Source organism: Pleuronectes platessa, chromosome 16 (assembly GCF_947347685.1).
Source record: "Pleuronectes platessa chromosome 16, fPlePla1.1, whole genome shotgun sequence".
Lineage (NCBI taxonomy): Eukaryota > Metazoa > Chordata > Actinopteri > Pleuronectiformes > Pleuronectidae > Pleuronectes > Pleuronectes platessa.
In genome coordinates, this window is record NC_070641.1 from 22,311,962 (window position 1) to 22,326,562 (window position 14,601).

Sequence of the window (14,601 nt, forward strand, 5' to 3'; positions counted from 1 at the left end):
TCCTGAACTCCAGCTTCAAGAAACAGGGCGAAGACTATTTAGTGTTTTATCGCTTCTATAAAAAATGTTCCCACACATCTGGCCCGATCACACACATCTGGCTCGATCACACACATCTGGCTCCTCGCTCCATCTCTACGTTACCTGGTCCGGAGAAATCTTCCCCTCGTCGGCCACCACCCTCCTCAGGCAGGCCACCGAGCCGAACAGGGGCACAGCCAGCCCGGTGCGGAGGTACCGCTGCCCTTTGGTGCTGAACACCAGCGTCACACACAGCGGCCTGCCACACACACACACACACACACACGCGCACACAAGAGAACACACAATCAGGGGAGGGTGGGAAATAGAGCGGCCTCTATTTGGATTTCTGTGCCATCGCTCCGGCAGCCTCCTCTTTACGGCCGGGACGGGACAAAAGAAGACTTTCATGAATAACTCAATACATTTTAACATTAATAATAGATCATTAGGAGTTTTTATGTGTGCAAAATAATGGAATCTCTATTGCATTTTTAAAAACGAGGGAGCGCTCGGCTCTGACCTCTCCAGGACGTAATGGCTTCGGTGAATAACGGCACACTGACGAACACTATCAGGAACCTGTGGAGTATCTGAATGAGCCGGGGCCAAGAGCCATCACACAGAGATACGAGCGGGTGGAGAGGTTCTGTTATTTATGTGCACTTGAATATAATAAAAAAAAACATTAAATTAGGTGAGAGGATAAAACATTTTACCAAGCACAAGGAAACTGTCACGGCCGCAAAACGGTGACTCAAGGACACGTGAATCATTTAGATAACGTAGAGTTCAACTTAATTCATCAAATATCATTAAGTTTCCTCTAAAAGATAAAAAATAAAATATAACAAAATCACAATAAGCCGTTTCCCAGAAAGACTTAGAATAACCTCTGCTCTCCAGACAAGGACGACGGGTGAAGCTCCTGTTTAAACATGTGTCCTATAAAAAAAATCAGAATTCCATTTGAAAACTCCAGTGAAAAGTTATTAAAGAGTTTTAAACGTATGAGATCACAGGTCAGAACTAAACTGCATAAAACATCAAAAGAGAAGCTGGTTGAATAAATAACATTTCTCTTTACTTCAGCCTTTAACTAGATCTATCACTTTTTTTGCATGTTTTTAGTTTGATTATATTTCTTTTCTATTTGATTTGATTTTAAATTTATTATTATTATTAGAGAATATTTTGCTGGTGTTACATTGATTTTATTTTATTTAAGGAGATTAAGTCTGTCTGGTGTCAAATAAGACGTTACAGGTGGATGATGTCATATCCGTCACACAGACCTTTGCTTCACGCAGACACACAAACCCTGAGTCGTCCTTTAGTGTGAGTCAGTGTGGTGTTTTGTGTAATTGTTCTTATCTTTCAAACCACATCTTCTATATGTACCTGAACTCTGCTTCCATACCCATTCACATCCCTTTAGGCCGAGCTATTAGCTTTAGCTTCGGTTCTCCCCCCCCCCCCCCACACTGGCTGAATGTTTCCAAAGGATCTGAGAGTTCTTTATATTCTTCAAGCATCTCACAAATGTATTTTAGCCCTAAGCCGTAAAACCATCCATAAACCAGCAGCAGCACTTTGAAGTCTTATAACGAACTGGAGTCTGAGAATTCTGCATTAACAGCAGATATCTGCATAATTCCACTGGTTCTTGTTGTGTGCGATTGTGTTTTTGATCCGTTGACAAACCAACATGTTTGGTCGTGCTCCACTGATCTGGGTGCAGGCGGGGGGGCTGGAGACTTCAAAAGGAACAGTAAATTGATAGCACTTATCAAGCCACAGCTCAAGGAGGAATCCTCGATTTATGTTGATTACAGTTTTCATATGAGCAGGAAACAATATACAACAATTTCGTACATAAAACACTAATGCAAAAGCCACACAATGGTAACACAACCACAACAGAAGAGAGTAACAACGGGACGAGCAGAGAAACCAGGTCACGTCCCGGTTGTTGAGTCGAGTGAGACGTCGATGCTGAAAACCCAGAAACTCGGTCACTGCTTGAAATGAGAAGGAGGTCTGCAGGAAGTGAGTCTGCTGTTGTGTGTATCTGTTGTCACTCACTTGTGGTTGTGTTTCCGTTGTCTGGCTTTTGCATTTTGTGTGTTTTCTGTTAATGTGCTCGTGTGAGGCATCTCGACCGATAACGTGTCTTTGCTGCTTGTCACTGAGAGAGAATATTCTCACACAAATAAACGTCACGGAAGTGTAAACAAAACCCATGCAACATGCAAAGTGCACGTGACTGCCAAAGGACCAGGAGGTGTTTGGATAACCAGGGCAAAGCCAATGTTGGTTTGCTAACAAACAGCTGATCTCTACACACAGAGAAATAAAGCTTTAGAACCATCCATCTGTTTCCTATCACACACTCTGAAATAAAAGGATGGGAACTGACTGCTCTTCACTTGGAACGCTGTCAAAAAAATCGTTTCCCAAATTAGACGTTGGCTGAACTTGGCGTTAACTATTTTAAAGACTGAAAAGAGAGAGAGAAGCTCTGGTGAATCTACAGAGCGACACCTCTGTGTAGGAGAAGGTTCAATTTCATTCTGAGACGACTCTTCTTCCTGTCAATGTTCACGTTAAAGCAACAGCTTCACATCTGGATAAACAGGTGTATTTGCTTTATGCTGAGGGAGAAAAGGTCGTGACCTTATCTGTCTGTTCAATATGTAACATGAGACACTTCAGCCATGAGGGAGAGAAGCTCATCAAAGCAGTTTTCAGACATGACCAGGAGGAAATGATTTGTGAACATGTCCAGAGCAACAGATATTTGCCTTCTCACGTCCAGCTCCTCTGGAAAATCTCTGCAGTGCATGAAAGCAGCTAAATTTACATTTGACATCTTATTTGTTTAATTCAGTACAAAAAAATAAATAAAAATATAACAATTACCTTTTGACAAAGACACAAAGCTTCCCTGCAAAATGATTTTATCCAAAATCGGGGGTCCAGGAACCTCGTTTAAAACATCTGGACTGATGGGAGCTGATGTTAGAGTCACTCAACACTATTTATAATCTGAACAGGTCGGACTCATGTTGAGAAATGACCCAATACCCTGCACTGTATGAAAGAGTGGGACCCAGAAAGTGTTTTTCCAATATTTCCGTTGGTTTCTCAAAGAATAATTCATGGATATTGAACTGATATTTATGAGTTTGTGCAATTCGGTGTGAATCCAAATCCCAATGTGGATCTAGTGATTTTAAATGTGGTTTCATTTGGAGACCACTGGGCCTTGTAGGAGGTTATTATCAAAAGTTAGCTGTGTTGTAATAGTCAGGGATCCTAAAAAACACTGATATTATATGTTAATACTGTTTATTAATTAATTTGTGATGGAGTTGAGTGCGCTGTGCTCACCTGGTCTGGCGCAGAGGAAGAGGGAGTGAGATGCAGAGGAAAGGGTCGAAGGTGTTGCTCTGTTTCAGACAGTGGGGGCACGTCAGCGAGGATCTGAGGGGGGGGGGGGGGACAGAGCAAAGCAGAGTCACATCAGTCTTAACACAAACACCGAATCCCCAATTAATCCCCAAAGTCCTCCTGGAGTCACGTCCGGCTGGAGGGAGAGGAGACGCTTTAATCTCGTTACACAAACGAACGACAGAGGAGAGTGATGAGGAGGCCTTGATCTGACAGTGAGAGAGGAGAAGGTGAGTGGTGTAAGATCTGAGAGTGACAGCAGCGAGCAGGAGACGTGGATCCCTGTGGTGAACACACACTGGAACCTGCAGCAGCCGGTTTCTGTCTCGTTGCATCAGCCTCACTTTGATGAGCCGTCATCACAGGAGCTCAGACACGTCGGGAGTTTCTCTGAGTGACGTCTGGAACCCAAACGTGGAGTTTCCAGTTCACACAGATTCCACCTCCTCCCTCTCTGTTCCCACCAGGAGGAGAATCATTTATTCCACTGAGCTAATTGATCAATGAGTCACAGAGTCCATTAAAGTTAATGTCTGATTTAAACTCTCCTGCTACTGCATCACATCTTTGTTCAGATACTTTTCCTGGATTAGACTTTATGTAAATACTTGATAATGACACACGTCTGGAAGAGATGTTTTCTATCACCCTCTTGATTTCATGGATAATGAGTGGGTGGAGACAAACCACTGGATATAAAGAGAACTAAATGTCATTAAACAAGTGGAATTACTTGATTATTAACCACAGGAACAGAAACAGAGCCTGAGGTTCAACATTTCCTTGTAACGCAGTGAATTCCCAAACAGGGGGAGTTGTGTTAACAGTTGCCAGCTGATGACTCGCTCTACAAATTAAAAACAAACTAATTATGATTCCAAAAAGTTCACCCACTCATTTAATCACAAAAATGATCAGAGAATCAGCAAATAAGAAATAATTCAACTTGATTTTGAAAGGAATAAATCTGAGCAGAAAATGAAACTCTTTTAATGTCTATTTGTTTTTATATAATTCCTTTAATTGTTTAGTTTTTTTAATTATTGCTGCAATTGTAGTTCAATCAATCAACATTTCAATCAATGTTTTACACACACACGTCCTGAGGCAACAACTGATTTATAAAGTTTTCACCAGTTTGAATGAGAAAAAGTTTAGTTCAGTAATTAACAGTGAAAAAACGATATTGAAGAAACATGTGCGATAAACTTTTTATGGACAAACAGGGGAACACACTGTTATTTACAGGTGAGCAGAGCCAAGGTCGTGATTTACTGTTTCATCTCATTTCTTTTATTATCAGCAGGACGGATATATAAATCAACCCTCCGTGTGAAATGGGAAATAACTCTGTCAGTTTTCATTTCACCTCTGAAGCATTGGAAACGCACCACGTCACATAGAACTGGTGACAGACTCAAAGTGCGTCGACCACTGGAGATGAAGATGAACTGTAGAAACGTGTTTACCTCAGAGGACGGCACCTGACAGACCCAGGGGGGGGTGGGGTGGGGGTTGGTGGGGTGGGGGGGCAGGGGAATAAAGCTCCATTCAAGCGAGCCCAGCTGACACTGGCTCTTAGTGCATCTCGGTCTTGGCAGAGCGGAGTGGTTGCCCTACGGATGTCTTATTCTCTCCAGGACACAGTGCGGGTGGAGCTGCTGCACTCTGCGCATACAAAGCACACTCAGCCTCCACTAAAACATAGATGCCCCCCCCCCCGCACTGCTCTGGAAAAAACACTCAAACAGAGAAAAAGGAGCCGAGGAAGAGGTGATATTCTGGTGATGCTCTAATGGAGGAAGCGTGCAAAAAGTTGAGAGGCATGTATCCCCCCCCCCACCCCCCTCGCCCCCCCGTCTGGGACGCAGCCATGCTGAAGAGACTCTGAGCTCGATGCTCTGCACCAGGAGGCGCTGAGGAAACTTCACATCACCTCGCTGTCTTCATCCGACTGATTCTCTCTCCTGAGGCTGTTAGAAGATCTGTGATTGGACATGAGACAGACTGACAGCTGATTCTCTTCTGGGAGTCCGGGGGATGAAAGGAGGTTTATTCACCACGTTGATGCAAAAGACATAAACCTCAACGTGTGCCTCATAATTCACTAATTGAAAATTAAATATACACACACAATAAACAGAGCCGTTATTGGGCCTGTGAAAAAACTCGATCCCGCCCCTGCAAATCGTAACCAATCAGCACGTGTGATCAGGGTCCCTCAGAGATAGAGCAGTCACGGTAAGACGAGCCGCTCTGCCACCGAGGAACTGCTGCACGCTGGTTATTTGAAACGCTCTGGTGCCCGTCGCTCGGCTTCTCTAGAGTGAACAACGCTGGACAGACAGAGATGTCCAGAGCAGAGTCCACTGTCTCCTCCACTGTCTCGAGTCCCACATCTGTCTCGAGTCCACATCTGTCTCACCCACATCTGCACAAAGATCACAGTTCCGATGCAACTCGGATTTCATCAAGAGCGACAGATTTATAACATGAGGATGAATCTACATCTTATCGGTGAAGCTGATGTACGAGCTGGGTTTTGCACGCCACTGGAAAATAGAGTTGAACACCAAAATCAACAACAAACTCGAGTCAACACAACAACAAAGCAAAAGTTAAACGATTTAAAGTATTGTGTGTATGCGTGAATTTGACGTGAAAGGATTCCGACACTTTTACGTGGACGCCATGAGAAGCACATTAGGCTAAAACCGTTATTTAGCGTTTTAGCCTTTGCAGTTATTTATATTTGTACATTTAAAGTAAAGTAAAGTTTAAACTGTTCTCTTAACTCTCTTAACTGTATCAGTAAGAAACCCAGACGATACCTAATCTGATTACAACTCCTCAGCACGTGACGACACACAACACAAGTCTGGATCCGATGACTCGTGCTGCTTGTGATTGAACTCGTCTGAGCCTGTAGAGCGGCTGCGATGACTCCACAGTGACAAACCGGGGGCCATTACAAGAATCATTCTCCAGTCCGTCACCTCTGGATGCTCTGGATCCCATCGGACAGCACATTGTGAACGTTGCTCCCCAGTCAGCGGTGGAAGCTCAGGACTCAGACGGGGGGGTTGAGAGATATTAATTCAAAAGATCGATCCCAGCGATGATAACAGAGCGTCCATCTCTATTAAGAAACCTCTCAGGCCCCAGGGAGTCCTCCTCTTTCACAGAGTTAAACTCAGATTGTTTACATCACTCTGGGTCGCCGGCTAACGCAGCTTTCTAACAGGAACACAATCTTCCTGCTGCTTCCTGTCAGGACACACCCGAGGTCTCACATCTCAAACGCTCGGCAGCGAGGGGGGGGGCAATTAAGAGATGCGCCCTGACAGATGTATAACCGGCCGTCTCACAGAGCCGACAACTTTCTGAGGAATGAGAGGACAGAGCGACAAACAAGACGTCAACGCTTTGCTCTGTCAGGGAGGGGACGGCTTCTTGAAAAGTATTATTAACACAACGCAGATCAGACTTTGGTGAAAAACTATAAAATCTTCAGTGCAGATAAACCAGGTGGGATGAAGACAGAGTTTTCTAGCTTCACACTGCAACTGCAACTCTGCACACAACGTCCACACAACGTCCAGCACACAAAGAATACAACAAGGGACAATATATAGAAGAGTTTGAGGAGGACTCACTAAAGACAAAGAATAACAGGGTGCACAGATGAGTTTTGCGAGCGTCTGAATGAAGCTCAGCTCCAGGAGGCTGCAGCTGACAGATGTGGACATTATGTTTATCTGGGACTGGATGACTGGTTGATGGGACCAGTGAGGACGTCCAGCTGCATGAGGACAGCTGACAGCACGGTGTGGTGAGAAGCGCCTGTAACCAGTCTGCTGGAGAAACACTTCAGTGGAAACACCTCACCGCTGGCTGGCACAGCCAACAGCCTCAATTATTTCACCCCGGCACAAGAGCTAAGCTGTAAATAAGTACTCGTGCAGGAAAGGATTTCTATTCCCTAAGAGGCTCGGGGGGGGGGGGGGGGGGGGCACCGGGGGCAGTTTGCCTGCTCCGTAATTACTGAGATTTACTTTTCTTCTCACCTGGCTGTGTGTGTGTCTCTGAGGACCTCTGTGTAAAAGACATATTGACATCCTGGTTAGAGCGGCTGTATCGGGGCAATTACACCCTGATCTAACCGATAGTGTGTGGGTGGGCAGTGAGATGTGATCTGACAACATGACAGTGGCATGTAACATGTTAATAACAGAACGTCACTCAGTAGAGCTCATTCCTCCTCTGAGGCCCAACACTCACATCAAACAAACTCTACCCTTCTAAAGTATAGTTTTCAAACTGAAACAGGGCCGGAAGCATTTCCAATTTTCTACAAAACTGTACACCAGGAGAAATCCAGAGCAGACACCAAAAACATATTAGTATGGATGTAGCAATAGATATAAATGTGCATGTTTTAATATTCTTCCTTGGGAAAATGATGAAAAATGTTGAAAAAATGTTGAAAATCTCTCTTTGGATTAATCAAAGTCAGATTCAAGGCACAAAACTTCAACAGGTTCTTCTCAGAGCTTTCCTTCTAACTTTTGTGGATATTTCCTCAGTTGTTGTCTTTGTAATCTTGTTTACAAACCAACAAACAACAAACAAATGAAATGAGGTGAAAAGATAACTGTGGTAACAAGCTCACAACGCTGCTGATTGGTTCCTAACTGAGTTCTTGACATGTGACCCGGTTGGGAGAGGACACTCACTTGTACTGGGCCTGGAAGTGTTCCTGGACGAAGCTGTGCTGGACGCTGGGCTGCTGGGACTGGGACTGGGACTGGGACGGGTCCGGAGACGGCGCCTCCTCAGCTCCCCCGGGGCCCTGCGGCACAGAGGAGGAGCACATCCCATAAACACAAGAGCTGTCATATTGTCACATTCACCAGAGATCCATCACCCAGGAGCCACTGGGAGAGAATCAGCTCCCACTGTAAATAACAACAGAGAAGGCGAAATCGGGCGAGAAGCAGTGACCTCAACATGACCCCGGGTAAACCTCCTCTTTATTCTTTCATACACGCAGCTTCCTCAGAGAGGAGGCTGACCTCGGACGGAGATAAAAGAAGAGGGGGAATATAGAGCCGGGGGGGGGGGGCACAGAACTAAGAGAACAACCTTCTGCACCAGTTTGACAGAACAATAAACAACTTCTCTTCAAAGCCTTTTATACTGTAGTGTCATAATAATAATCAGCAAAAACATGGCATACAAATGTTTTCCGTGTAGTTTCGAGAGCTTTATTGTCCCTTGAGGGAAAATCTCACGGTAACACAAAAAACACAAACACAACATATTGCAAACAGATATATACAAAAAGGTAAGCAGGGTTTATTTAAAAAGCACTTTTCAAACACAAAATTAAAATAAATCTATATAAAATGTGACGCGGCTTGTTTAAATCTCAGGGGACAGTTGGCAGAGGTTTGAGCTTCTTCTACTTTTCATTATTAATCTTTCACTTATCAAGTAAAAGGTCATAAAGTTCCATATGAGCAGCGTGTCTGGATTCCTCTGCTCTCAGCTCATCAGCCCTGTGGAGGCGTCAGGTACTTGAGAGTGCATTAAGTCATCATATCACCGCAGCTGTGCTTTTACACCAGGCCAAACGGAAACACACTTTCTCTGTTGACACACACACACACACACACACACACACACACACACACACACACACACACACACTCGCTCTGTGTTTACTTTTCCACGGATCAGCAGCTCCTGGTCATGGCCGACCTGCCAGCCTGGGAACCTCACACACAGGAGCTGAAAGGAGGTTTAGAACTTCTGAAGGGGGGGGGGGGGGGGGGGGGGGGGGGGGGGGGGGAGGAGGGAGGGAAGTGGAGGGCGTGCGTTTGTGCATTTGTGCGTTTTGTGCGTCTGGGAAATCAGGAGAGTCCTTCACAGTTCACCACCGTTTCATATCCTGAGTCTATTCTCCTGAAAAGCGTGTGAGCTTTGCAGAGGGCGAGCGAGAGACCGAGACCCGACCTTCCTGCGGCTCGGCGCTCCAGCGGGCGCGCACAATTACAAAGCTCTCACCCATTCCTCTGTCGGGGGGGGGGGGGGGGTTCGTCCATTTCTCCCACGTAACGTCAGCACAGCCAAAGGGGGAGTTTTCACCCCGGGCTGATCCTGTGTCTGCTTCATTTGAAACGTGCAGTGTAACGTTAGAGATTAAAGAGGCGAGGACACAGCCCCTCCACATACTCGCTAACGGATTCCATCGCTATCTTTCTCTCTGTGGTGATAACAGATCAGCGTCCAGGAGGCCAGCGGGTCCACTCCCCCGGGTCCTGGCCCCGGGTCCAGGCCCCCGGGTCCAGGCCCCGGGTCCAGGCCCCCGGGTCCAGGGCCCGGTCGCTCTTATCACTTCTCAGGAAGCCGTGTCCGGCGTCGGCCCGGTGTGAACAGGAGCCGTCTGCCATGTGGACGTTTAGTGAGAAAGTGGTGGACGGGTCACAGGCCCTGCTGACATGTGGTTCTGATTAGGCCTCACTCATCTGGCAGATAGTGATCCCCCCCACCCTACCCCCCCGCTGGAGTAACTGCTGCTGGCTTCACAGGTTGTTTAGAGACTGATCAGGGGTCTGCCTCCAGAGGGGCCGTGTGCCGCTCCGCAATCCAGATGCTATCTTTGAAATTGGTTGTCAGGAAAATAAACCAAATACCAGCTGATAAAAATACAATGAAGCAGGCAAAGGGGGGGGGTCAACTGAGGCTAACACAGGGTGAGACTTTTCACTTTCTTCACTCAACTACAGAAGTCGTCAATTTGCAGCCGACAAATTCAAACAACTGTATTTATTCATTAGGAAATTAATTTGTGTAAAGACATTGTTCAAATATATCACAATAACAGAGGAAAACACAGTTTATAACAGTTAAGTTGACGAATTAACAAAGATTGGTGTTAAAATAAATAGATCAACCATTAATGAGTCTGATGGATGAAGGCACAATACACACACACACACACACACGCACTCACACGCACCCACACAACCATAGTTCATACCTAACCCTTGTCCTGACCTTAACCTAACCATAACCTTAAAACATGTTTCACCTTAAAATGTAATGATTTACTTTATGGGAAATGGTTTTATATGTTTATTTGGTTGGTTTGTAAAAAAGAGACTTAGAAATCCAATGTGTGACAGGCGCCTGAGAGGAGGTCTGGTTCACTCAGGCCTGGTCAACATTTTAATCTAGTGACCCTAAATGACTGGAAACCAGTAAGAGATCATGGTTTAACACATCAGGCTGTAACTCTCTAATGTATCATATAACTCATATCTCATCTCCTGGCAGCTTGAACAGGCGATTCTCCTCGATAACACAACTTACAACCGGAGTTCTTAAAATGAGATGGAACTTAAAACAAGGCCTACTAAACGGATGAAGGTGCCGTGCAGAAATATTAAAACCAAAAATGTGCCACTGCTCATATTCCAGCCAGAGAACTGTCTACCTCCTCTTAATCCGTAAGCCTCGGTACCAGGAGAGGGACGTGTGCCAGAGTCTGAGGAGCAAGGAGAAAATTAAAAACTCAAATCCCTCGCCCTGGCACCTCGGCGTGCCGTAATTGATTTTCTGGGATTAAGATAAATGACGGAGATATGGAATGCTACCGAGCGCTGGGCTGGAGTCTGGCCTCTGGGCTCAGCGCCGCCTGACAGAGGTCAGAGGTCAACTGACTGCGACTGAGAGAGGAGGAGAGTGGAGGCCGGGGCAGATCCAGGATCAGGCATGTGTAGGGGACTGATACTCATGAGTTTGCAATCTGATCCAAATGAAAATCTGGATCTAGTGAATTTAAAAGTGGTTTCTTCAGGGGAATTTACACAAACAATGCATAAAAACATGAAAAAAACAACAAATATATGGAAAATGTATCAGGAAAAATATAAATATACTTCAAAGTCGAGGCATGTGAGCAAACACAGGTACTGGTGTGTGTATTTAAGGCTCATTTCAGATTTAATTAAAGTACAAATAATATATCAATCAGGCTGTAATTCATACTTACAATAATTGTTCTTAACTCGAGCATAAAAAGTAGTTATTTCCAGATAATATCAAACTAAACATGACTGTCATAGTGACTGTGATGTGTTCAGTGTAACTTGGCTGCAGACACACACATGGACTCTCGACCAAGTCCCAGTTAAATCCAGGACTGTTGACTCCCGGTCGTCTGTTCGGCACGAGAATCTGAAATCTCTCAGATTAACGCTGGACTCCGTCCCATCGGGGGGGGGGGGGGGGGGGGGGGGGGGCGTTCAATAATTCACCCCCCCCAAAAAAACATGTTGCTGGGAGTGATTCATCTCTGCAGAGGAACTCGGCCACTCTCCAAGAGTCCAGGAAACGTGCCCCCCCCCCCCCCATCCTCACAGACCACCTGTCTCATCCTGATGGGTTTTTACAGGGGTGGGGGGAGGCGGATCTTAGGGGGGGGGGGGCGAGTGTTCCCAGTAATGTCCCCGATGTGAATAATTTAAACAAGCCGTGGAAACACACAGGGATGGACATGTGCTTCTGCTGGAGAGAGCACTATAGTGGGGGCGATCGAGAACAAGAAGATAAAGCCCCGGGTTGATCGTAACAGAGAGGGGGGGGAGAGAGAGAGAGACAGAGAGAGAGAGAGAGAGGAGGAGGAGAGAGAGAGAGATGTGGAGCAGGTGTAGAGACGCTGCATGTGTGTGTGGATATGGACGGATGGAGATAGAACAAGAGAGAAAAGAGAGTGACTGAAAGTAGAGCACCCAGCCGGTGATAAAGAGCATCGATAAATAATGGACAGTCTCCTGTCGCGTGCGTATCAGCGACCGCTCTATAAATAGAACCAGTAATAATGATACTCGCAGCTTTTATCTCTGACCCATTACTCCCATTGAGCTTAGAGTGGGGTGCACTGGTTTGGACATGCTGAGGCCCGTCTGGCCACCACCTCAACTCTGGGTACCCGCTCCACCTCCCTTCAAACCGGCCAATCAGAAGCCCTCATGAGACGTCCCAGCTTCCTGCTCTGATCCAGAGCTCCTGATTAACCGTGGGCAGCGCGTCGGGGGGGGGGGGGCAACACACACACAACCAATAAAGACAACAACGCTTCCATCCACACCATGGGGGCAATTTAGAGTCTCCAATTAATCTGAGCTGCCTGTGCTGGGACAGTGGGAGGAGGACGGAGCCGCTGGAGAAAACCCACACAGGCACTGGAAGGCTCGGCCGGCTGTCGGGATCGAACCTGCTGTAGGAAACAGTGCGAGCCACTGTTCCACCGTGCCATCCGTACATGAATCTATACATATGTGCTCTATTCAAAGTGGTTTTGTAGTTTTTGTAGAGTCGTAGCGGATCTAGATTTTGGATCTGGATGGAGTGGAACTCAAGGACATGCTCTACTTGCTGCTTATTATCATAACTTTAAGTATTTTTCTCGTTTAATTACAACTTTATTCTCATAATATTGCAACTTTATTCTTGAAATTCTTTGGTCGCACAATATTTATCAATACCCTGAAACTATTGGGACAGAAGCAACTGTGCATTATTATTATTAACTTTGAGGGAAGATAAAGAAACAATGGCATCCAAGACAAAACACTAAAACCTTTTCAATATGAATATGAACAATCAGGCTGTAATTTACCTACTTCTTAGTTTCGATGGAGCCAGAGGATTAAATATCAAAGACATTTGAGTCGGTCCAGTGGAGCCGATCATTGCTACAGGGACACGATGCAGGAAACAGAACTCAGATCAGTTTAAACAGCGTCCTCCTGAAAACTAAAGACCTGCTGGAGAATCTGACTCTAAAGGAGATTTATCCTTCTTGTTCGAATGCAGCAGGAGGGGCTCGGGGGGAAATTAATTCTAATGAAGGCAGCTCGGCCTCCTGGGCTGATGAGGTTTATTATCACCCTCCTGCTGATGAGCCTGGTGACACAGATCAGGATGAGCCTCTGCTACCTGCCACTTAGGAGCAGCCATCACAACAAACATGTCCACGCACACATTAAAAACACAGGAGGATTAACGAGGGTTAAAAGGTTTAATACCCATTCTGCTGCTTTCTTTAAAAGCTGCACGTTGTCCGTGAAGTCGAGGGGTTTGATAATTATTGCTTCATAAATAAATCCATTCATCTTCACAGGCGGATTCAATTGAAGTCAAGATTACACATTAAAACTGGACTTGGCGTGACAGGCCCGGCTCCGAGCGGAAATGATTTCTATCAACAACTCTTTAAATCATTCAAGTCGGCCGGGGCTCGGGCAATTCAATCTTCACACTCTCCGGAAAGCGTCAAGTCAGCAAATCTGAATCACTTCAATCGCCGGGGTCTGCCAATCACGGGGGGGGGGGGGGGGGGGGGGGGGGGGCATGTAAGTGTGAGGGAATTTCTTCATATTAAACAAAAGAATTGCTTTGTTGATTTAACTATTTTTCCCCCAGAGAAACAAGATGGAGAAGTTTAACTGGTGATTAAACTTTTAACTGGTGACTAATGTTTGGAGCAATTAATCCCTGGTAGACCTGCTCAGTGAAACCACACACACACACACACACACACACACACACACACACACACACACAAAAAAGCACACAAAAGCAAATGTGACCTTGTTTCCTTTTATCTAAAAATCCTCTACAACTTAATAAGGGAATGTTTTCTGGGCCGGGCCCCCTGCTGAGCCTGAGTGCAGTTTACAGAAATGTCCTCTTGCTGCTCTTGGTGATGCATCGTGTTGTCTGGAGCGGTCACACAGCTTCAGCTCTTCAGACCTCCATGACAGAGAGATACTGGCTCTATTTAGAAGGACTCAAGGTTCAACTGGAGTTTGCTTTTCACGTATGAGGGAGATTTATATATTCTCATTTGTCATTTAAATCTATATCGGATAACAAAGCAGCTGAGGTCTGATTGTCTGCGTGGATAGTAAAAAGCGTAATAAAGATTTTGCTTCGTTATGAAACTGTGACAAATGAGAGAAGATGTCGAGCTCCCAGAGTCGAGAGCTAATTAGTTTGAGTTTTGTGCATCTCTGAAAACAGCTTTAGATCCTGTTTTCCAGTTTTCACATCCAC

The 14,601-nt window shown here is 45.6% G+C and overlaps 1 protein-coding gene across 1 annotated transcript in view; it reads right to left on the reverse strand.

The window, feature by feature from the left end:
- The window catches only part of usp43b (ubiquitin specific peptidase 43b), a 43,092-nt gene that overhangs the window by 18,025 nt on the left and 10,466 nt on the right, over nucleotides 1–14,601 (reverse strand). Inside the window, 3 exon segments of the mRNA XM_053443656.1 lie at nucleotides 145–280; nucleotides 3,415–3,507; nucleotides 8,211–8,326. Coding sequence (XP_053299631.1) covers nucleotides 145–280; nucleotides 3,415–3,507; nucleotides 8,211–8,326 — 345 coding nt within the window.